Source organism: Dipodomys ordii, unplaced genomic scaffold (genome assembly GCF_000151885.1).
Source record: "Dipodomys ordii isolate 6190 unplaced genomic scaffold, Dord_2.0 Scaffold35, whole genome shotgun sequence".
Taxonomy (NCBI): domain Eukaryota; kingdom Metazoa; phylum Chordata; class Mammalia; order Rodentia; family Heteromyidae; genus Dipodomys; species Dipodomys ordii.
In genome coordinates this window covers 1849942-1874895 of record NW_012267251.1, presented here as the reverse complement: position 1 = coordinate 1874895, position 24954 = coordinate 1849942, and the positions used below count along the sequence as shown (strand labels likewise).

Genomic DNA, 24954 nt, shown 5'->3' with positions numbered 1-24954 from the left:
GCATGCAAGGCAAGTGCTCTACCACTGAGCCACCTTCCCAGCCCGACACGTGAATTTTAATGTTCACATGAAGAAAAAATTAAATAGGAATAGCCAAGATAACTGATAAAGAAGAGCAGGAAGGAGCGTCAGCGTCATTTGCTCTGAAGACCCGGTGCAGCTGTGCGTGGTGGCCGCTGCGAGGCCCCGGCATTAGGAGGTGGCGGCCGGAGGATGCTGAGCTTCAGACCCGCCTGTGCTCCCCACACTTGAGACTCTCCCCACGCCTCCCGAGCACCCCAAACCAAGAGGAGAAAAGTGTTAGAAGGACTGGGACGGCAGGTCAGCAGTGGAGAGCTTGGCTGGCAGGGGCAGGCCCTGGGGGTGCCCTTCCACCAACAAGCCTAGTAAGAGAGGTGTGGCAGAGATCCTGGCCTAGATCTAAAAATGTGCAAATGGTGTGCAGGTCACAGGAGCATTCCCAGGAGGCAGGTGGCAGCTGCAGTGTCTGCAGTGTGCGGGGAAAGCGCTTGGCCTGGAGAGTGGTTTGGAAAAGAGCAGCACTGGCTCTGGGCTCCACCCCGAGGGGGCGTGGAGGTAGAGACTCAGGAGTTAAACCGAGGGCGGGTCCTGCAGGAAGCCGAATGGGGAAGATGAACAGCACAATCCAGGAGGATCCATACATTTAGCCACAAATAAAGAATCAAGAGAGGTCCTGGGTTCCATTCCTTAGCACCACATAAGCAGAAAAAGCCAGAAGTGGCGCTGTGGCTCAAGTGGTAGAGTGCTCGCCTCGGTGGAAGAGCTGAGGGACAGCGCCCAGGCCCGGAGTTCAGGCCCCACGTTCAGCAGAAAAAAACAAAAAGAATCAGGAGAAACTACATGAGAAAGTCTTTTATCGGAGTCAGTGTCCCTACATAGAAAAAGTGTTCTTTTAAAAATAGCTGATCAGGGGCTGGGGAGGTGGTTTAGTGGTAGAGCGCTTGCCTTGCATGCCTGAGGCCCTGGGTTCAATTCCTCAGCACCACAAAAGCAAAAAGAAAAAGGCTGGAAGTGGCGCTGTGGCTCAAGTGGTAGAGCGCTCACCTTAAGCTGAAGAGCTGAGGGACAGCGCCCAGGCCCAGAGTTCAGGCCCCACGGCCAGACCCCCCCCAAAATAGCTGATTACCCCCAAATCTCCCCTCCCCCCATTACTCCCTTCCCCGCTCCAGATGTCTCCAGGAACACTCGGATCCTCCTGCCTTAGCCTCCCTGGACTGGGATTACAAGTGTGTACCACCAGCCCAGCTTCCGCTTCTTGATCACAGAGATAAAAGAAATTTAGCCTCCCACCATTTAAAAACATAATCTCTTCCATTCTTTTAAAACTATTTCAAAGGCTGAGGATATAGCCCGGTGATAGAATACTTACCTTTAGTGCACACCGCCCTGGATGTGAGCTCCGGCAGAAAAAAACAAACCAGAACCACATGTTTTGTTTTGAAATAATTTTAGAGTTGCAGAAATAGGGATAATTGATGCTGAGTACGCTGGGGACCTTCCCAGCGACCCCTGTTCACACAGCACAGAGCTGGCGACAGCTCCAAGGCCAAGCCGAGGAACGAACGCCGTGGGTGGCGTCGTGAGCTGAACTATAGTCTGCTGGATTTGATAATGACCCGGCACCCAGCACTCAGCACCCAGCACCCAGCGCAGAGTACTGCTTCGCCTGCTCTACTCCACACCGTGTCAGCTGCTGCTGCTTCTGTTCGTCTTGCCTGGCCTTGGCGCTCAGCATCAGCCCAGTTGTTTTGTTGGTGGCCCTCAGACGCAGTGGTGTCGGGCTGGCCTCGGCATACCAGGATGCAGTCAGGCTGAGGCGCAAGGTCATGAGTTCCAGGCCGGCCTGGGCTAGACGGTGAGACCCCGCCCCAAGCACAGTAACAGGAACCAGCGGCCCAGCACCTCCCTTCTCAAAGCTATTTTGAAACATCCGATTATCATCAATGACAGCTACCCATCTGCACACCTCTACACTCTTACCCCCCTCTCCCCACCTGTCCCTTCCCTCCCCCAGCCTGTGGTGGCCACTGTGTGTCCATCTGCTTGTCCACAGTACCGCTGAGCGCCCATGGCCTGTGAGCCACTGCGAAGTGCAGCCTGCGGGGGGAGGCGGGGGGGGGGAGGTGCAGTGCGCGGGGGACACAGTGTGGCCTCCTATGAGCCTTACGCTACAGAGGGGCGGAGGAGATAGGCATATACAAACACCATACCAGAGAGCAGTAAGTCCATGCCTGGTGTAACGCAGGCCATGTGCGTGGAGAAAATAGCGGCGACGGAGCTGGGGGTTGGCGCAGGTGGTTAGTGGCTGCAGCAGTCCAAGGCTCTGGATCAGGACAGCATCTCCAGAGCTGCCTTTCGAGCCTTGACATTCTGTTATCAGGAGCGAAGTCTAGAGGACAGTAGGAAAGCCTGAGCTTTGTGTGTGCAAGGCCTTGGGCCCAATCCTTACACACACCCACACCACGATTAGGAGTCAGATTAGAAGGTTCCAGAGAGCAGATACGAGGCCTGGGAAACGGAAGGGAAGAATGGAGATCTGAGAATTGAGATTGGAAGCCAGCTCAGGCTGAAAAGTTTGGGAGAGTTAGCCAGCAAAAAGCCAGACGTGGAGCTGTGGCTCAAGTGGCAGAGCACCAGCCTTGAGCGAAAAGGCTAAGGAAGTATGTGAAGCTCTGACTTCAAAGCTCAGTACCCGCACAAGACAAAAAGGGAAAAAAGGAAAAGGAAAGATCTTCGCTTGATTAGCAGGACCTTGAGAGTGTTTTTGTTTCTTTAATTGTTTATTTTTGTGCCAGTCCTGGCTTATACTAAGCCTGGTGCTGTCCCTGTTGCGTTTTTTTCAAGCTCTACTACTTGAGCCACAAATCCACCTCTGCTTTTTGGTGGTTAATTCTCATAGACTTTCTTTCCTCTCTGGCTGGCTTCAAACCCAGTCCTCAGACCTCAGCCTCCTGAGTATCTACGATTCTAGATTTGAGTCACTGGAGTGAGCCTGGCTTGAAATGAGCAGAGTACATCAGTCAAATACTGATTTTGCCCTAATTTTAGCTTGATTTTGTTTTTTCCCTTCAATAAATAAAAGATCTGTGAAAAAATGTCCTCATAGGAAATAAGGGAAGGTACTAATTTTGTTCTTACTGTAAATAGTACATGCCATATAGTTGTGTACAGTATTCGTTAAAATCTGTTGAAAGCAAATCATTTTCAAAATCTTTGTTCTCAGGAACTGCTTTAAATTTAAATGACTTTAAGTATTCTCTTCCCCGCGGCACAGCCTCAGAGGTGGAAGGTTTCACTCTGTCCTTAGAACTGCAAGAAGGTCCTGAATCTGCTCTTCACGTGGGATGGTTTTGACCTTAAACTGCCCTTAAAGCTGAAGACTCACCATCTAGCTCACGGGCACTGGCGCCACCTGGTGTCTGACGTATGAAACTACGCTCATGGAGTGCCAGCTTGCCAAGAACCCATCTTCAACCAGTCAGGTCTAAGTGGTCCAATGTGTGTTACAAATGATGACACCATTCATTGTGACCATTTGCTCAGAAATAATTTCATGCTCATGTTTACTACAAGTGCAAAAAGCACATTCTTTTTTAATTGATATTAAGGAGTGGTACAAAGGGGTTACAATTCCTTAAGTCAGGTGATGAGTACAATGTTTTTGGACAATGTCACCTTCATTCACTTTCCCTCATCTCCTCTTCCTGTCCATGCCCACAAATTGCATAGTTCTGAGGATCTCCGTTCAAAGACAACAAAGAAAGAGAACAAAGTCCATGAGACTCTTATCTCCAAGCAACCACCAGAAAGCTGGAAATGGAGCTGTGGTTCAAGTGGTAGCCTAAGAACCTAAGTCCTGAGTTAAAGCCCCAGGATTGGCACAAAAACATCAAAAGCCCCTGTTTCAGCTCAAGTAAATTGTAGTGGGCACAAAGGTTCTTGCTTTGTAGCAGTATAGAGCCCTAGCCTGGCCTGGTCTGTACCTCATTCGTGCTGTTCTATGTAAAATGTACAGTACATGTAACCACAAAAACCCCCAAAAGGCGATAAATAAAATTTGCCTCTTGCTTGCTTTGGCCTCCCCCTTGTACACGCGAGGTTATGGACGGTTATGGTGCTGTCACTGGTGTGTGGGTGTGGCAGCGACCAAGGTGGTGACTTGCCGCAGGTATCCACAGGGCGTCTGTGGGCGTCCAGACTCCCCCTCAGAAGACAGGGGCGATGGCCTGCCTGCTGCCGTGTGCGCTCGTGAACTTCAAAACCCAGGAGAGGTGCTGACGCCTGTAATCCTAGCCCCTCAGGGGGTGGGATCTGAGGATCGCAGTTCACAGCCAGCCCAGGCAGGAAAGGCTGTACAAATTGAATCTCCAGCTAAATCACAGAAAATGCCGGAAGTGGTGCCATGGCTCAAATGGTAGAGTGCTAGCCTTGAGCAACAGGAAATCAGGGACAGAGCCCAGTCCTGAGTGCGAGCCTCAGGGCTGGCAACGTCCTTTCTGCTGCTGTTTGTGGTGCGGTGTGGGCTGGGGTCTAGAGCGCGGCAGGCAGGATGCTCAGCTTGCTGCCTCTACTCGGCGTCTTGGGCATGTCTAGTCCTCCATCTCCTCCAGCATGGTCCACATTCCCTTCGTGACCCTCCTCCGCAGAATGCACCGCCTGACCTTCACCTCCCGCGCTTCCTTTTTCTTCTTTCCTCCTCCCACTGCCAGGAGCCAGGCCGCTGGTCAGGCTGAGCTGTCCACAGTCACAGGCTGCCCCTGGCGGCACCCAGCTCACCCTGTGGCCATCTGGAGTCCTCTGGCCCCACCCGGCTCTCTGCGTGGGGGCAGCGGAGAGGCGCAGGGCGGCGGAGAGGCGCAGGGCGGCGGAGAGGCGCAGGGCAGTGCTCCCAGGCGCCGTGTGTTTCAGGACACGGCTCCTTCTGCGGTGATTTCCCTCCACTCTCCAGGCTTCAGGACCTTGCAGGGGCCCTGCCCGACCTGTTCTAGGGCTAGAACCCAGGGCTGGGGCTTGGTAAGGCGGTGCTGCGCACCTGTGCCCTTGTGAGGCCGCAAGTCCATCTGGCTTGGTTACCACGTGAAGCAGGGAGCCGAGGAGGAAGGCCTGCAGGGTGTGGACACCTGGCTGCTCCTCCCCGCGTGGCCTGGCCCGCAGTCCCCCCCGCAGTCCTCCCGGGGCTGACCCGCAGTCCCCCCGCAGTCCTCCCGGGGCTGACCCGCAGTCCCCCCGCAGTCCTCCCGGGGCTGACCCGCAGTCCCCCCGCAGTCCTCCCGGGGCTGACCCGCAGTCCCCCCCCGCAGTCCTCCCGGGGCTGACCTGCAGTCCCCCCGCAGTCCCCCCGCAGTCCTCCCGGGGCTGACCCGCAGTCCTCCCGGGGCTGACCCGCAGTCCTCCCGGGGCTGACCCGCAGTCCTCCCGGGACTGACCCGCAGTTCCCCCGCAGTCCTCCCGGGGCGCTCCTTGGTGGTAGGTGCAGAGAGCAGGGCGTGCCAGCTGCTGCTCTGAGCCCAGAGCCCCGGCCAGCCGCAGAGCCGGCCCTCCCCCTCCCCAGCTGTCTTCCGGCTGGTCACCTTGTCCTTATGAGGGGCTGTGTGTGTGTGTGTGTGTGTGTGTGTGTGTGTGTGTATGTGTGGGTCTTGGGGCTTGAACTCAGAGCCTGGGGGCTGTCCCTGAGCTGCCTTTTGCTCCAGGCTAGTGTTCTACCACTGAGCCATAATTCCACTTCTGGCTTTTTGGGAGTAATTAATTGGAAATAGGAGTCTCATAGACTTTCTTGTACAGTCTGGCTTCCAACTGCGATCCTCAGATCTCAGCCTCCTGAGCAGCTAGGCTTGCAGGGCACCATCACCCGGCTAGGCGGCGGTTCTTGCAGGGTCTGAAGGCAGGACATCCAGGCTACCTGTGTCTGAGTGGCATTTCCACTGTTGTGTTGTGCTGTGGTCTTGGGGAGAATGGAGGGGATGCTTCCTCTGGCTTGTGGGTTTGAAGGTGTCAGTCGGCGGCTGCTTGGCCGGTGGCAGCACAGGCAGCACAGCAATGGTGCAGGAGCGATGGCGGAGGCGTGCTCACCATACGGTGGCCGGGAAACAAGGAGACAGGAAAGGCTGGCGTCTCAGTATCCCACAGCTCACCCCAAGACCTAACTTCCTACCCCTAGGCCCGCCCCCGCGGGCTCCACCAGCTCAGAGCCAGGCTGGACGCCGCGCCTGTAGCACACGGGTCTTTGGGACACATTGAACATCCAAACCATACCAAGGTGCCACAGAGGTGTCAGCGTACTGTAGCGCCCTGTTGTGTGGACAGTGAGCGGGCCCCAGGCTCCGCAGGGCGGAGGGGCGCAGAGCGTGGCAGCTCAGGCAGAGCGATGAGATGCCGTCCTGGGCAAGCTGGCTGGGAACGGAGGAAGATTGCTGAGCACCCTCCAGGCCCCGCTGGGGGTTGGGGAGCGCGGCGCTGTCGTGGCCAGGGTCTTTCTGCTTGTCTTCCTCCAGCAGGGCTGCACAGACACCCAGAAGCTGAGAAGGGAGCTGCTCAGGGCTACAGGTCACCAGGCAGGACAGAGGCCCAGGGCCAGAGGCCAGGCTCCTGGCTTGGACTGTTGGAAGGCTGACTGTCAAGTGTTGGAGACCTGCATAGATTAATTAACCACTGAACACAGGTCCCCGAGCAGCCCCAGGTGAAGCAGAAGATCCAACTGTGAGGGAAGAAGCTAAGTGAGAATTTGAGGCCCTGAGTTCAAATCCTAGTACTAGTGTACACACACACACACACACACACACTGAGTCTTCTGTAAAATGTATTCTCATTAAAATAGGGAGTAAATTAAATTTTACTAAAATTATCCTAAGCAGGAAGGAAATTAAATACTTTAGAGAAGCGCATAGTTAGGGTCTTTTCTTCTTTGATACGAGGGATGGAACCCAGGACGCTGCACTCGCAGGGCTGGGCAAGTGCTTTGCGGCTGAGCTGCATGCCAGCCTGAGGGTTTAGTTAACACTCAAGCACTCTGACTGTAGCTGTAATGCTTTCTGTTGGAAATGCTTAGCAATGTCGTCCTGTGAGCCTCTGACCTCTGGGGAGGCTTCGTGGGCCCAGTCCGGGGGTGGGGTGGGGATGTTCTTACTGAGGAGCGGCTGTGTGTTGCCAGGGATTTGCTGTTCCCCGGGGTCTTTAGCCGCTTGCGCGTGTTGCTGGGAGGTGCTGTGTTCTGGACGAGGCTTATTTTTCGCGGGCACTGCCCGCTGTGGGCAGTGGCAGGGTGGGGAGCTGACCGTGCAGGCTGACACCTTAACACCAGGGTCTCTGGAGACAATAGCACCCGCATTTTTGCAGCCTGGAACCAGAAGCTGGGAGACTCCCCCCCCCCCCGCTGCTCTTGGGGGGGGGCTTTGATGAGGGCTGGCACGAGCAATCACTGAAAGCATTGCTTCTGTCGCTCTGGTTCCACCTGTCCTTCCCCGAAAGTGTCGTATAACCAGAAAGCCCAACGCCATGAATTGGTTTGCTGTGTTATTTATGGTATGAAATCATTTAGACCAATATTTCACCTGATAGTTTACACAGCAGTTGCCTTTATAGTTCCTGTTCTAAAGTATTAATGCCTTTTCTTCCCCCAGAGAGATCGGGACGATTATCAGATCCTTGGGGTGCTGCCCCTCTGAAGGGGAGCTGCAAGACCTCATTGCCGAGGTAGGTGGGGAGACGCGTGCTCCACTTCGTGACTAAAACCCTCGCCTGACACCACAGAGCCTGAGCCACAGAGACCAGGCCTGGCCCAGGGCAGCCTGCGGCCCAGCGCGGCCAGGAGACGCCTATGCATCTCACAAGCAACTCTGTCTTCAAAGCCCAGCTGAAGGCAGGCCAGGAGGCGCGGGAATAGAGGACAGAAGTGTGTAAATGATGGTGTTTCATGGGATAGAAGCAGAAAGACTTTTGGTTACTTACTTGGAGAAATACAACTATCAGAATAACCAGTAGGCAGCAGTAAAATAAGATCAGTGTAAAAGTTCTAAATTATTATTTATAATGATAATTTGATTTACAAATACAGTGGATTTTGAGATGGTGACTGGCTTTATTTTGTGGTTCTAGAAATGGGCGTCCCTTTACTCATGAAGTAGAGTATGTGGTTTTCTAGTAGGTTATTGGAGATAAGAGTCTCACAGACTTTCCTGTCCGGGCTGGCTCTGAACCATGATCCTAAGACCTCAGCCTCCTGAGTAGCTAGGATATACAGGTGTGAGCCACCGGCACCCGGTCTCCTGTCGTTTTTATTTAACAGAGAACGTGAGTCCTGGTCAGGAGATGGATGCTCTGCCTGGGGACAGATGTCCTATTGCTCACTGGTAATAGTGTTTAACATGTTTGTGAGCGTGTGTGTGTGTGTGTGTTTTGTTTGCTTTTGTTGTTGTTGTTAGTCATGGGTCTTGAACTCTGAGCCTGGGTGCTGTCCCTCAGCTCTTCAGCTCAAGTAGCGTTCTACCATTTCGAGCCACAGCACTACTTCCAGTTTTCTGGTGATTCATTGGAAACAAGAATTTCACAGACTTTCCTGCCTGGGCTGGCTTCAAACTGCAATCCTCAGCTCTCAGCCTCTTGAGTAGCTAGGATGACAGGTGTGAGCACCAGCTGTGTGTATGCTTGCTTTAGGCTTGTTGAAGCCCATGAGTGGTTGTGTGTTGTGTGCTTGAATTGTGGCTTAGGTACCGTCTTCTCCCGGGTGTTGTAACTTTCAGCCTGTCACTTTCTGGAGCTCAGTTTGAAATCTGAAAAAAATCACTCAGCTGGGTGCTGGTGGCTCACGCCTGTAATCCTAGCTACTCAGGAGGCTGAGATCTGAGGATCATGGTTCAAGGCCAGCCCAGGCAGGAAAGTCTGTGAGACTCTTATCTCCAATAAACCACTAGAAAACTGGAAGTGGCACTGTGGCTCAAGCAGTAGAGTGCTCACCTTGAGCTGAAGAGCTGAGGGACAGCGCCCAGGCCCAGAGTTCAAGCCCCACGACCATCCAAAAAAGAAAATTCACTCACTGACCCATCCATTTCATATTCTCTGAGTATTGCGTCTCCGGGTGTCCCCGGCCTGCCGGCCTCACGCAGGGCAGCGGTGGCAGGGTGAGCAGGTAACTGCTCCCTAGGCAGGGTGCCTCTGCTCTGCGGCGTGGAGGCGGGGGAGAGGCTGGGTTTCCGTGGGTGCTTTGAAGTTCAAGCCTCAATGAGCTAATTACAGAGGAGACCCGGAGGGCGTGTGGGAGCAGGGCCTGTGTGGACAGGGCCACGCACGGGGCTCTGGGCGCTTATCCCCGGCCCTGTCCCTGGGAGCTTGTGGGCCTGTGCTCTGTCAAACGTGGCCCCCATTCTCGGGCTCCCTCTGCGTCTCCCTGGCCAACACTGGATGAAACCCTTAGCATGTCACCGGGATTGGGAGCCAGTTGGGAGATTGTCCCTGGACCCTGCGTTGGCCAGCGGGCGTGGGTGTGGCTCTGCGGCCCAGGCCCGAGGAGGAAGCCTTGGAACCCGCGCGGTGTGGCATGGCGCGGCCTTCCTGCTGGCCAGCCCGAGGCCTGGCCACGTCGCTGCCCGCCCATGTGTCGCTCCTCTCTTGGTGTGGCCGTCGCTAGCTGCCTGACCTGGCCGGGTCACCCCCGTCCTGGGCTCGTCCAGGCCTCGGCGGCCGCTCCCCGGCCTTACGTCTCAGCGTTGGCCGCGCATTTAGACCCTCCAGGATGTCCTTTTGAAGTTTTTGAATTTTTCTTTTTTTCCAGTCCTGGGCTTGACCTCAGGGCCTGGGCGCTGTCCTGAGCTTCCTTTGCTCAAGGCTAGCACCCTACCACGTGAGCCACAGCACCACTTCCGGCTTTTTTCTTTTTGCTTATGTGGTGCTGAGGAATCGAACCCAGGGCCTCATGCATGCAAGGCAAGCGCTTTACCACTGAGCCGCCTTCCCAGCCCCTAGGATGCCTGTTTTTTGCTGCCATGGAACTATTAATTTCCACACCCTTCCAGCACAGGGCCTGTCATTCGTTGTTGCTGAGGGGTATTATGAGACAATTCCTGGCTTTATTATTATTATTTTTTTTGTCCGTCGTGGGGCTTGAACTCTGGGCCTGGGCGCTGTCCCTGCGCCTTTCAGCTCAAGGCAAGTGCTCTACCACTTGAGCTACAGCACCACTTCCGGTTTTCTAGTGGTTTACTGGAGATAAGAGTTTCCCGCCCGGAATGGCTTTGAACCATGATCCTCAGATCTCAGCCTCCTAAGTAGCTCGGATTACAGGCGTGAGCCCCGGGCTCCCAGCCCTGGCTTTACATTTTAAACAGACCGTACCCCAGTGCTCCTACCCCATTCCCTCCTGTTGCAGAAGTAGCTGATGCTTCTAGAGCACTCCTTACCCCGCTGGCTCCCGCCTCAGTGTCCTGCTCTTAGTAGTCTCCATGCCTCTGCCTGTTCCCAGCTCCCCAGCGTTATTCCCGCTGTGTCCTCGGCCGGCTCCCCTACGGGCTTTGGGCTAAAGAATGTCCCTGGGTAATTTTCCTCTTGACTCAGTCGTTCCACGGATACTCTGTTAATTAGAAATAGAGCAGTACTCCAGAGAAAAGGAATAGATAGAGACTCTAGTGCTCATAGGCTGGGGCAAGAGGACCGTGAGTTCAAAGCCGACCTGGGCTCTGTACTGAGACCCTGCCTCCAAAAAGATAAGGAACACAAATCAGCAAAAACTGAAATCAAAATGAGATATTGTTAATCCCTTTATTCATTTAATTTTAGTTTTGTTATTTCATTTGTCTGTTTTGCAGTGCTGGGGATGGAACTCGGTGCCTTTCTAAGCACACACTCTTATCAGCAAGCTGTACTGTCAGCCCCTAAATAAATCCTTTCAAAGAGGCATTACTAAGGTCACATTTGTAATACTAACTTCTCAGGAGGCTGAATTCTGAGGATCATGGTTTGAAGCCAGCCTGGGCAGGAAAGCCTGTGAGAGTCTTGTCTCCAGTTAACTATCAAAAAGTCAGACGTGAGCCAGGCACCAGTTGGTCACGCCTGTAATCCTAGCTACTCAGGAGGCTGAGATCTGAGTATCATGGTTCAAAGCCAGCTTGGGCAAGAAAGGCTGTGAAACTCTTATCTCTAATAAACCACCAGAAAACCAGAAGTGGTGCTGTAGCTCAAGTGGTAGAGCGCTCGCCTTGAGCTGAAGAGCTGAGGGACAGTGCTCAGGCCCAGAGTTCAAGCCCCACGACTGACAAAAAGAAAAAATAAAGTCAGATGTGGAGCTGTGGCTGAAGTGGTAGAGAGCTAGCTTTGAACAAAAAAGCTCAGGGGCAGTGCCTAGACCCTGCATGCAAGCCCCAGGGCCAGCACAAAAAACAAAAACAAAAAAGAGAGCACTGCTAGATGTTAGAGCTAAAACAGTGCATAATTACAGTATGTGAGTGCTTTATTAAGATTAACTACAGCAGAATGGAATGAAAAGTGCAGTTTCCAAGTTGATAATAGAAGATAAAAGAATTATGGGACATCAAATCGATCCAAAGATGTCAGAAAGAAAAAAAAAAAAACAGATGACCTCCGATAGGGTAGTTGTGTCTCACAAAGATGCCGGGAGAACGAAGTCTGCTCCTGGCCTGTGTGGCAGAGGCCAGGGACCTGAAGGAGAGTCCGGGCCAGAGGAGTCGCAGGCTACTGGGTTCACTGCACTGGGTAGGCTCAGACAGACAGACAGACAGTCCTTGTGGGATTCTCGCTGCAGCTTGAAGTGCTGGTGACTGATAATGACAAATCAGGGTGCTCTCTTCATGCTGCTGCTTCTGCCAGCTGGGACAAGAATGGAAAAGCTCTTTAGGGAAAAGGAGCGTGATAACTGCTGTCCATCAACGCGGCACACGCCCTGTGTTTGGCAGCTGGGGGAAGCAGGCCCGCAGTCACCGTCACCGTCACTAGAAGGTGAGCGAGTCCGCATGCTGAGGACCGCTATGCTCGAGCCCGGCGCCACTGCTGCTTTCTGGTGGTTCATTGGAGAGAAGAGTCTCATGGACTTTGCTGCTCAGGCTGGCTTCAAACCACGATCCTCAGATCTCAGTGGCCTGAGGAGCTAGGATTAAAAGCGTGAGCCACCAGCACCCAGTTTTCCCTCCAACACAAGATGTGACTTTTGGTGTGTGTGTGTGTGTGTGTGTGTGTGTGTGCGCACTGGGCTTGAACTCAGGGCCTTGCACTCTCATTTGGCTTTTTCTGCTCAAGGCTGGTGCGAGCCTCTGGTAGCAGGCAAGATGTGTCATGCTTTAAAAGGAAATCAAAAAACTACCCATATTGACTAACGTTGTGTTGAAAAGAATGCCAGGCGTGTTAAATTGATCTGTAACCAATTTTTTTAAATATGTGGAATAAAAATGTTGAAAGAAAAATAAGTTCAGGTATATGGAAAATACAAGATTATGGTACTAATGATAAGAGATGCAGACTTAAAAACCTAACCTTATGTCTTGTTTTTTTTTTTTTAGTCGGTCGTGGGGCTTGAACTCTGGGCCTGGGCGCTGTCCCTCAGCTCTTCAGCTCAAGGCGAGCGCTCTACCACTTGAGCCACAGCACCACTTCCGGTCTTCTGGTGGTTTATTGGAGATAGAAGTCTCACGGTCTTTCCTGCCCGGGCTGGCTTTGAACCGCTATCCTCAGATCTCAGCCTCCTGAGTAGCCACGATTAGAGGTGTGAGCCACCAGTGCCCGGCTCTAACCTGATGACTTGTTAGCAGTTTCTGCCACCTCTTCTGTCATCAGCTTCTAAGTTACACTGCTGCCCCCATCCCGTGTCTTCACCCTGGTCTTGCCCTGTCCTCTGTTCTCATGAGCGTGCTCTTCGTGCTGCAGTCACAGTGGGTCTCCTGAAAGGGGCGGAACGGAGCATGCCACTCCACTGCTTAGTTCCCCACTTCTGACCCCATCAGAGAAAGAAAACCTATAGTTCTTTCACGTCCCCTGGCTGAGGGGCTCCCCGGCCAGGCCCGCCGCCCTGCCCTGTTGTCCCTGCACTGTTGTCCCTGCACATCTGGGATTTGTCATATACCTTCCTGGGCAAAACCTTGGTTCTTGCTCTTAGTTTTCTGTTTGGTCATGGCTCCCCCCAAGTACCCAAAATGAGCACAAGTGTTAGATTTGGGCCAGAACATGCTGGAACGCAGCAAGAAAGCATCCAGGAGTCTGTTGACATCAGATGTCTCCATTTTCATCTGCTTTGTGAAGACCCGTGACCTTGACATTAATTTTTTATTCTTTTTGACCTTGAAATTGTGAGTAAGTTTTGGCGCTGAGCAGAGGCTCCGGCCTGCGTGCTGTTTCAGGGCACTAACACCATTTCAAGCCAGCGTCTTGCTGCTTGGCGCAGTCTCCTCCTGCGCCACGTGCACTGCGCTCCACCAGGGCAGAGCGCCTACCTGTTTGTAACCTGGCAGGCCTGGCTCAGGAGCCGGCCGGTCACCTCCTGTTGCTGTTCCCTTCCTGCACGTTCCCTTCTGTCCCTCATGCTGGGTGCAGTGAGCCCAGTGCCCGCAGCCTGGCAAGGCCCCACGCGGTTAACAGAGAGGAGCTTTACAATACCGCAGATTGACGCGTTCAAACGTTCCAAATTACAGGCAGAAGAGTAACTGAAAACTACTCTGAACTGGGCGCCAGTGGCTTCTACCGGTAATCCTAGCTACTCAGGAGGCTGAGCTCTAAGGAGTATGGTTTAAAGCCAGCCCCGGCTGGAACGTTCATGAGACTCACCAGGTGAACCACCAGAACACTGGAAGTGGTGCTGTGGCTCAAAAGGTAAAGCGCTAGCCTTGAGCAAAAGAGCTTAGGAATAGTGCCCAGGTGCCAAGTTCAAGCCCCACAACTAACAAAACAAACAAAAATTACTCTGAGCTAGTGATTATTGGGCCTTAACCACATACTAGACCAGGTTATCTTTGAAGAAAATTGGAAAGTCCTATCCTAATCTGATTCAAGATAATTTTGGATATTTTAATAATTGCAGCAATCAAAATGTAAGTACATGTACAGTTAAACATCTGGGATTACTTTTAGTCTCTACTCAGTTAGCTAAATGAGGAAAACCATAAAAAAAGCCTTCAGGAGCTCTGGGCATGGTAGCTCACGCCTGTAATCCCAAGCTATCTGGGAGAAGTAGGCAGGAGGATTGGGGTCTGGTTATGTTATTTAGGGTCTAGCTTGAAATCACTCATGGTTTTTATACACTACTACAAATAGTATTTTCAAAAACTTTTTTCTTTTGCTTATGGGGTTTGACTGAGGACCTCATACGTACTGGGCTGAGGTGCTATCATTAAGGAATGCTCCTACAAATTGTTTTTCTAAATCACAGGAATATCATATTTGGTGACCTGAAGCTAGTTGAAAGAGAGATTCTTTGTAAACCTCCACGCTACTAACATTGTGTTGGTTTTCATGAAGCATGAAATAGTTGAGTTTATGGACACATTGTTTTGTCACTGGGGAGAGATGGATTTTGACTGTCTTTTATTGTACCTGTTTCACTGAGTTCAAACACCAGCACTGCCCCCGGCCCAAGTCAAAAAATGCCAAGAAATGTGGAGGATATGGAAAGAAAGGAACTCTACACCAGTGGTGGGAGTGTAAGTCAGTAGAGCTGTTACAGAAAAAGTGGTGGATCCTCAGAGCACTAAGGCCAGAACTGTCGCTGGATCCTGCCCCACCTCTGAGCATACAGAGCCCCAAGGGAAGTGGAATTGAACCCATCTGTACCACCATGCTCATCGCAGTGCTATTCACAGTAACCGAAACATGGCAACATCATCACGGTCTGTCAGTGGATGACTAGATGAGGAGAGTGTGGCACACATCTGGAATGTTCCTCAGCCTCCAGACAACACAGACAAGCCTGGAGGACATCACATGAAGGGAAGGCAGGCCGATGTGCATCCGGCTCAAAGCCAGCCCAGGCAGGGAAGTCTGTGAGACTCTTAGCTCCAGTTAACCACCAAAAAAAAAAAAAAAAGCCAGAAATGGAGCTGTGGCTCAAGTGGTAGAGTGCTAGCCTTGAGCACAAAAGCTCCGGGACAGTGCTTGCAGTTCAAGCCCAGGACTGGCATAAAAACATAAACAAACAAAAAGTTAAAGTGAGAAAATGGGTAGGGTATGTGAGTTCTTTACTTTTGTAAACCCAAATGATCTTAAAATTAATGTTATTTAAATATAAAATCTTACAGAATAGTGTCTGGTCCTAGTAAATGTGATTACGTTGAGATACCATGTGTGTACAACCTGCGTGTGCAGAGCAGGCGGGGTGTGACCTGCAGAGGGCAGTGTTGGGTCACATTCTTGCCAATCTGGAAGTAGACGGCGTTTCCTTTTTCACTGTAAGACCTCTATTTGTACTCATTTTTCTTTAAAAAATTTTAAACCCAAAAGGAACATTGGAGTTAACTGGCAGGCTTTTTGCGGTGTGTTAGTTTTATTTAGAAGGATTTGTTAAGCAGGGAGAGCATGCAGTTTTCACCTCTCCCTGGGCTGGTGGAAGGTGCAGGCAGCGTGTGTGTGTGTGGGGGGGGGGGGGGGGGGAGCACCGTCCGTGTCCCCGGCAGCGTGTGTGTGTGTGTGTGTGTGTGTGGTGAGCACCGTCCGTGTCCCCGGCAGTCTTCGTGGTGGTCTTGCTGCTCTGGGGCTGATCTTGGACAGGCTGGGAACGGTGGAGGACTGGAAGACTGGGGAGCGTGAGGAGGGCTGGGCCTTGTAAGCGTGGCGGACAGGGAAGGAACCCTCTGGAGGGTTCTGGAGCAGATCTCCAGGGCCATCAGGATGGGCACGTTAAGATTATTGCTCCACAGGTAACAGAGCATTGCTTTTTCTTCTTGTTGGCGAGACCGGGGTTTGAATTCAGGACTTCACTGCCCTGAGCTATGCGGCACAGAGCGGTTGTGATTACATGCGTGGGCAAGGACATGAGTGCATTTCTTATCAAGCACTGTTGCCTCCCCCCCTTCTTTTCTTGCATGGGTTGCTTTGGCCTTTAAGAGACTCTTGGAGCTGGGAACTGCTCACACATTACCAGGGACAACTGAACGTGACGCCTGGAGTTCATTGGAGACAATTGTCATAGGCTCAAAAGTTTCTGGGACATTCTGCCTTTAGGTGGCTGCATTTCTGCTGAGGGCAGGCGCCGGCCTGGTAGAAACATTGCAGTGCAGTTATCTCTTGGACGAGTGTGTTTCTCCCAGTCAGCGGCTGCCTAGATTTCTTATTTTCAGTCCACACAGTGAGTCTTTGGAGGCCCATCTCTTGCATTGGGATCTACAAGCTCGAAGAGGATCTTCAGCAGGGACTGGAAAGTTCCTAGCAACCCACGAACAGCCTGCCGTGAAGGCGGCGGCCCCCGGGCTGTGTTGGGTGCTCACAGTGTACGGGTGCTGGCTTCGTTGCTTCTCCTCACTGGGCTGGAACACAGTCCCGCCCCAGCGTGCCACCGCTGTCTTACAGGGGTTTGAGGTCCAGTGTGCTTACGAGGCTGTGTTCTGCCGTGGGGAGAGGTGACACGGCCATGGGTGCCAGTCACGGTCTGGGGACACGTCTGCCCTGCCCCCTTCCCCCTGACCATCCTGTGCAGCGCTATCTCTGCCCGCAGCCCCCACTGCAGCCCCCCCCCAATCCACATGTCCATTGACCCTCAGGGACTTCGGCGGTTCTCAGGGGACCCACCAAAGTCAACCAGAGCCATGGCCACGGGTGAGGAGGCCCCGCGCACGAGGTCCGGGCTGCCCAGCCGCCTCCTGCTCCTCTGGCTGCCTCCCCTGACCCTGGGCCCCGGGGCCCGGTGGGGACTGGGGACGACGGGACGTCTCTTCCCTGCTGCTTGCGCACGCCTGCTACTCACCCAGAGCAGTTGGCTCAGGGCCGCTGCCTCGTGACTTCCTGGTCCAGAGGTTCCCCCCGTGCACACCTGTGGGGCCACGCCACACACGGCCGCACACGGCCGCACACTGCCTCACACCGCCGCACACCACCGCACACCACCGCACACTGCTGCACACGGCCGCACACCGCCGCACTGCCTCACACCGCAGCACACTGCTGTACACTGTCGCACACCGCCGCACACTGCTGCACACTGCCTCACATGGCCGCACACCACCGCACAAGGCCACACACTGCCGCACACCACCGACACTGCCGCACACGGCTGCACACTGCTGTGCACGGCCGCACACTGCCGCACACCGCCATACACTGCTGCACACTGCTGCACACCGCTGCACACCGCCGCACACCGCCGCACACCGCCGCACACCGCCATACACTGCTGCACATCGCTGCACACTGCCGCATACCGCCATACACTGCTGCACACTGCCGCACACCGCCGCACAGTGCCGCACACCGTCATACACTGCTGCACATCGCTGCACACTGCTGCACACCGCCATACACTGCTGCACACTGCCGCACACTGCCGCACACCGCCATACACTGCTGCACACTGCCGCACAGTGCCGCACAGTGCCGCACACCGCCATACACTGCTGCACACTGCTGCACAGTGCCGCACACCGCCATACACTGCTGCACACTGCTGCACACTGCCATACACTGCTGCACATCGCTGCACACTGCCGCACACTGCCGCACACCGCCGCACACCGCCATACACTGCTGCACACTGCTGCACACTGCCATACACTGCTGCACATCGCTGCACACCGCCGCACACCGCCGCACACTGCCGCACACTGCCGCACGTGCGCACTGCCATGATGCGCCCAGGAGCGCACCCGGGTAGTCGGAGGCAGGAGGATCTAGCGCTCAAGGCCAGCCTGCGCTGCAAGGCCAGACCCTGGGTCAAGAAAGCAAGGCAGCGAGGCCGGTGCTTGGTGACCGTGCCCTGAGGGACATTTTCCCTTTGCTGTGCAGGTGGAGGAGGAAGAGCCCACCGGATACATTCGCTTCGAGAAGTTTCTTCCCGTGATGACCAAAGTACTTCTGGAGAGAAGGTCAGTAGAGCGTGACTAGCGTTGCGTTAACTTTGTTCATGTGTTTGTTTAGCGTGTGATGTTGTGGGCTGACGCTTGGACCAGGCCTGCCGGGCAGGTTCGAGCCCACACGAGCCAAGTCCCTGCCTGAGAATGACGTTAATTCCAGAACACTTGACTTTTCTTTTTGTGTTTTACGCGACCGCTGAGTGTTAATGAAGCTTCCTCTGAATCACCAGTAGTGTGTGCCTAGAAGTATCAGCCACATTGCTAGTGCGCTAAGCAAAGCACCACGAAAGGACAAAGAAGCCACAAAGTAAGGAAGACCACAACATTGTAACTGTCTCTGTTGTGAATGAACCGGTTAATCCTGGCTGGGTGGAGTGTCACAGACCTGTAACACCAGAGCCCTGGAGGCTGGGCAGGAGGGTCAAGAGCTGGAGTCTAGAAGTCAAGGGGAGGGGGGCACACCGGGACGTTAGGTTCCATGCATGTGTATGAAAATGGACCGAGGTAAATTGAGGGGAGGGGTGAGGGAGGGAGAGATTGGGGGAAGGAGGAAAGAGTACAGCTGATTAAGGATAATTTAAAGAATTCCAAAATAAACAGCTGATCTTGATCTTTAAAACAAATGTAGAGTAGCTTACCAAATTTGATTTAGGGTAGGTTTTTTAAATACGTAAATTGGTTTCTGTAATGATAATTAAAAATACTAATTGAATAGGTGTGGTGGCTTATGCCCATAAGCCAACTACCCTGGAGGTGGAGATCTAGAGGATTGCAGTCCAGGCCAGCCTGGGAAAAGAGTTAGTGAACTCCCAGCCAATAAACTGGGTGTGGACGCATGGCCGGGCCCCTGGGCTACTGCAGAGGTGCGAACTGGAGAACTGAGCTCCGGGCCTGCCTGAGCCAACAGTCAGACCTTGCGCAACCCTAACCCAAAGCATTAAAAAAAAAAATGAAGAAAAAGGGGCTGGGAAGGTGGCTCAGTGGTAGAGCGCTTGCCTTGCATGCATGAGACCCTGGGTTCGATTCCTCAGCACCACATAAGCAGAAAAAAGCTGGAAGTGGTGCTGTGGCTCAAGTGGTAGAGCGCTAGCCTTGAGCTGAAAAGCTGAGGGACATCACCCAGGCCCCACGACCAGACCCCCCCCCAAACGAGAGGAAGAAAGAAAGAAAGAAAATAAAGCTAGTATGTAACAGCAGACCTGCCAGGGATTGCATGGCAGAAAGTTCCAGAAGCGTCATGGCTCGGCGTGCTGGCGGCTTTCGTTTTGTCCCCTGTGGTCACTTGTTCGTCCAGACGGGGCTTCCTGCGGCGGCACTGATGTCTTGTGTTGTGAAATTACAGATACAGACCTGTCCCCGAGGACGTCCTCCTTCGAGCTTTTGAGGTGCGTGAGCTCCAGATTATTTGTGTGTGTGAGTAAATCCATCATGTGGAACTTACTCGCCAAGTAAAATGTACAACGTCTGCTTTTCCTTAGGCTTTAGATACAGCTAAACGCGGATTTCTTACTAGGGAAGAGCTGATCAAGCATATGACTGAAGAAGGTAAGAGTGCTTTCTTCCTTTCAGCTGTAAGGAAGGCTTCTGTTAGGGATTCATAATTTTTTATCAACAATAAATTATCAAGCACACGATTAATCATAATGTATTCAATGTTCCTATTTGGTTGTGGGGTGGTTATTTGGTAGGGGTTAAAAGGACAGGGGAGAGAAAGCAAAATGACAAGAGTAGGTCAAATGCGGATTCAGTGTATAATGTATAATGCTGTAAATTACAGCCAGCCCTGTCATCAGTGTTTCTACCTAGAAAACATGACCATCAGTCAGAATAAATCAATGCCTTTATTAGACTGGAAATTTGAATTGGAGTATGTAACACCCCTTTTTTCCTCCCTCCCCCCTTCCTTCCTTTGCTGTTATCAGGACTTGAACTCACCGGGGCTATGCTCTTGCTTAGCTGGCCTCTAGTCCAGTGCTTTTACTGGATGGGTCCTGGCTGGCTTCAAATGATGATCCTCAGATCTCAGCGTCCTGAGTAACTAAGAGTACCGGTGTGAGCCACCAGTGCTTGCCTAAAATTCCCTTTTACGAGCTTTTTAGTTGATAAAGTTACAGATAATATAACCCCACAACTGAATGTGAATTTACACAATTTGATTTTTCTGCTAGTGAAACCACATATATTAGCTTTGAATGTAGGTCTCTCTCTCTCTCTCTCTCTCTCTCTCTCTCTCACACACACACACACACACACACACAGGGGAGCTCACATTTCCTTTAGGATTTCTCCCTACCGAGGTCACTGTGCTCCTGACTCTCTGAGGCCCTTGGCACTGTCTGGAAACCATTCTTATCTTGGTCACCTCCTCCATTCTCATGCAAAGAGAAGAGGCTGTTGCCAGGAAATGGTGGCTCACACCTGTAATCCTCCTCAGGAGGCTGAGATCTGAGGATCATGATCAAAGCCAGCCCAGACAGGAAAGTCCATGAGACTCTGATCTCCAGTGAACCAGCAGAAAACGGGAAGTGGTGCTCTGGTTCCAGTGGTAGAACCCTAGCCTTAAGCTGCAGAGCTGAGGGACAGCGCCCAGGCCCAGAGTTCAAGCCCCAAGACTGACTAGAGCGAGAGTGAGTGAGTGAGTGAGACAGAGACAGAGACAGAGGCTGGGTCTCCCGTGTCTGGTGCCTGGCTCACAGAGAGCCCTGAGTGAGGAAGGCCTGATCATGTGCCAGCAGCTCACAAGTGCCAGCAATTCTGTGGGGAGGCCAGGCCTGCAGCACATGGCCACCTGGTTTGACCACTGGGACTTGATGTGCCCGTCGGAGGATGAAGCAGCCAGGATGACGGGGACCCACGGCAGTGGGAAGATGAGCGTGGGCAGGGCCTTGGGTGGGAGTGGCACAACTCGCGAAGCTCAAGCTCTTCGTCCCCGAGGATTAAAGGAAGTAGCTGGTAGATTGTATTAGGCAACACAGCCCAAATAGTTGTGTTGAACTAATATCCTGTGCCTACGTATGCTAAGTGTTTATGAGCACAGTGGTAGTGAAATCTCCCTTTGTCAGTGTTATTGGGGAAGCCAAACTAACAGATAATAGAAAAGTAAGTGTCAGAAGATCAACGCAGGCTGGACTGCCTGGAAAGCCTGGCCCTGGAGGCTCTCAGAGGAACTAGTTTTCCCTGAGAAGGCAGAATGTTTGTGGGGGGGATGGGAGGGGCTGTTGAGGGCAGGGCTCAATAATCTAATGTGGTATAGAACCTTACATGCTGTTGGTTTCAACCAGTAAATGCAGCAGATGATCAGTGAAGGATACATGCATGAATGCGTGTGTGCTTGGCTGAAAAGTGAATGAGAGGCAGAAGCCATGCAGCCGGGAAAGCAGCACAAACAAACCTGAGAGGCGGCTCGGAACTCGGGCTCAGCAGTCTGCGTGGCAGGCGGGAGCCAGAGGAGGTAGACTTACTGGGGTGACTTGTGCAGGCCTGGGCGCAGGAGTCTGGGCTCCTCCAGTGGCAGTGGAGAAGCGTAGTAGGGTTTTGAGGTGAGTCCCATGGTCGGGAGGGGCTGTGGGAAAGTATTCTGCGGGTTGTTTGTTAGACTACTGAGAGAGGTTCAACCAGGGGTGACTTCAGCATTCTGAAGAAGCCCTAATCAGGAGGGATTGAACAATGGGGCTCACAGGGGGACTCATGCCACGATGAGTAACTGAGGGACAAAGACAGGCAGCCAATAAGAAGCTTTGTGCTGGGTGGCGGTGACACCACACCTAACCGCATGCCGAAGGTGCAGCTGTGATTCCCAGGGTGGAGCCGCGCCAGCCTGTCCCACAGCTCACGGCATTCACGGCATTCCCAGGCCCGGGGCCGGCTGTCTCTGGACTGAGCAGAGAATGAGTATTTGTAGGTGAGAATAGATGTGGTTACAATGACTCAGTCAACAAATACACTTCAACATCTTCCAGGTATCTGAGCTACTTTGATAGGGATACAGAGGTTAGACAGTACTATGCAGATGTTAGGTTTAATGATTATTATTAGATGTAGCAGACCCCTGGTCCGTGAGTAATGCACTTGAAGAGTGCAGGGATTCGGTGGCTTAGGAGTTAGTGCTCATAGCCTCATAGCACAATCTGTTCACAATGTCCACAGAGCACCAGGCATGGACGTTTGAGACTGAATATGCTTTCCAATGCCCAGGAAGCCATCTGATACAACGCTGGTCACACAGCACGCGTTCCTGCGCAGCCGAGTCTGCGCAGGGCAGGGGCGGGAGTGTCACGTGGTAGTTTAGCAGCCGAGTGGCTCTCAGAACAATTTTTAAACAAATGCTCACATGTTACCATCTGTGTGTCAGGCGCTTCTGGGTGCTGCTCAAAACCAGGCAGGTTTCCTGCTGCCTGTGGCCAGCATTTGTGTCAGTCTTCTTTGTGTTGCTGTGACAAAATACTGAGGTCATGAGCACAGAGGTGGAAAGGTTTCCTGTGGCGTTTGGCCCGTGTCTCTCACCCGATTCCCTGGACGTGGGCTCACGCACAGCATCTCGGAGGGGAGCATGTGCTGGACCACAGCTGCTCCTCTTATGGAGGCCAGGGAGCAGAGGGGAGGGTGGGACAAAGATGCCCGTCCGGGTCACGCCCCTTGGCCTGCTTCCTCTAACTGGTTGGCTGGGTCCCACCCAATGGCAGCCCATGCCATTGGATTGATCCATCAGTGGACAAATCCACCACTGCACTTGGTGTCCTGGCCAGCCAGGTGTGCCCCTGCCCTCCCCCACCCCATCTCTGGACACGGCTCTCTTCAGGAACACTGCGAACCTAAGCCATGGCTGCCTTCACTGCATCTTCATTGAACGGGCAGGCGGCAGAGCAGCGGCTGGCTGGCCTGAGCACCTGATGCGGCATCCCTGAGAGGCCTGGCCCTGGAGCCTGCGCCCTCAGCGGGACGCGGCTCCCACCCATTGGTGGGAGACAGCAGGGCTGCCGGGAGCAAGGCCTTGTTCTGAGCAGTGGGGTGCGGTGCTCTGCCCAGGCCTAGATGCTGGGGAAAGGTTAAAAGTTTGAGGCAGTGACCACCACGTGTTGCTTGTTTCTGTCTAGCAAAGCAACACGTGATGATAATCAAAACACCTGGTTGATTGTGTGCCTATATAAGACCTGCAAATCCTGAGCTCGGGGCTCTCCTCCTGGGCTCTGCTGTGTAGGAGTGTAGGATGAGGCCCAAGCTGCAGCCCATTTAAATAAAACAGCTGTAGAGTCTGACTCTCGGTGGTCTTCTTGTGGGGGGGGGTCCTGCGACCTTGGCATTACACTGGCATTCTGGCCCCGGCCTCCTCAGATTTTCTGTCCAACTTTTACTTCAGTTGGTCCAACCTGGGCCACACTGCAACAAGGAGGCATTTTGTGGTTGTTGTTTGTGTGTGTGTGTGTGTGTGCTTGTGTGTGCGCGTACGTGCATGTGCGCATGTGTGTGTGTGTGTGTGTGTGTGTGGCTTGAACTCAGCACCTGGGCGCTAGCCCCAAGCTTTTGTGTGTAAGGCTAGCACTGTACCACATGAGCCGCAGCTCCTCTTCTGGCTTTTATGCTGGTTAATTGTCCATAAGAGCCTCACAGACTTTTCTGCCTAGGCTGGCTTTTTACTGGGATCCTCAGATCTCAACCTCCTGATTAGCTGTGGGTGCCTGGCCAAAGAGAAGGTTTTTTTTTTTTTTTTTAGGTATGTCATGGGGCTTGAACTCTGGCCTGGGTGCTGTCCTTCAGCTCTTCAGCTCAAGGCTAGCACTCTACCACTTAAGCATCAGCCCCACTTCCCGTTTTCTGGTGGTTTATTGGAGATAAGAGTCTCACGGACTTTCCTGGCTGGGCTGGCTCTGAACCGTGATCCTCAGATCTCAGCCTCCTGAGTAGCTAGGATGACAGGTGTGCGCTACTGGTGCCCGGCAAGGGGGAGCTTTTACAGGGCTGAGGAGTGGCTTCTGTCTGTGGGTTTAGCTCGGCCACCTGGTGGCCAGACCTGCTGAGGAGTTCTTCAGAGATGTCATGATCACAGAGGCGTCCACGGCCTGCTCTTCAGTGACTTTTCATGGTAAACATTCAGTCATCTCTCCATACCTCTGCCGAACGTAGTAATAGACTCCCTGTGAGGCTGGGGCTTTGCATTAATCTTTCAACAATTCAATCCCTTTCATTCACATAAACAGCTTTCTTCATGAGGTGTTTATTTCCCCTGCTGCTTTGACCACAGTGCTGGATTCAGTAGGTTTCTTGGTTTATGATGGTGCAGGGAAAAATGAGTCCACAACCTGCCAGAATGTGCACAGATGTGCTGGTCCCGGGGTGTGCACAGATATGCTGGCTGCACAGTTCCAGGGGCTCAGGCAGTGGTGGTCGGGCTCTGAGCTCCATGGCGCTTGGCCATTGGGTAGGAAGAGAAAAGAAAGCCTGAGACGATGATGGATGGTAAACCACCCTCTGTCTCCCTCAGGTGAGCCCTTTTCTCAAGAGGAAATGGAGGAAATGCTGTCGGCTGCAATTGATCCGGACTCCAATTCCATGAACTACAAGGACTACATAACAATGATGGTGATAGATGAATAGTAAATCTTCTGAAGATTTCAACAGCTGGGCAAAGGGACCGTTGGTCTTTGCTTATCTTACATTTTATATCATATATAAAATGCTTGGTGATGTAATTGTTCCAAGATTTTTTTGTTTTTAAATATGATTAGAATAATTTAAAATATAAATTTACTTGGTATGATCAAGTCATATGAAATGACAGATCATTATTTTAAAACAAATCTTAAAATATTCTAACACTGAAATGGATTGTTTGAAATGATTATTTTATTGTTCTTTCTTCTCCCTCCCCTCCCCGCCCCTTGCTAACTTCCTGTGCATTTCCAGTGGGTTTAATTGTGGCCCTTCCCTGCGTCGCCGCAGCAGCCGCGGTGCA

General features: G+C 52.7%; 1 protein-coding gene across 1 annotated transcript in view; it reads left to right on the top strand.

Moving 5' to 3' along the window:
* Positions 1-24728, top strand: part of Efcab2 (EF-hand calcium binding domain 2) — a 32084-nt gene extending 7356 nt beyond the window's left edge. The window contains exons 2-6 of the mRNA XM_013017397.1: positions 7638-7710; positions 17938-18017; positions 19348-19390; positions 19484-19550; positions 24484-24728. Of these exons, the coding sequence (XP_012872851.1) occupies positions 7638-7710; positions 17938-18017; positions 19348-19390; positions 19484-19550; positions 24484-24596 (376 nt within the window). The 3' untranslated portion in view covers positions 24597-24728. The remainder of the gene's footprint in view (positions 1-7637; positions 7711-17937; positions 18018-19347; positions 19391-19483; positions 19551-24483) is intronic.
* The last annotated feature ends 226 nt before the right edge of the window (positions 24729-24954 follow it).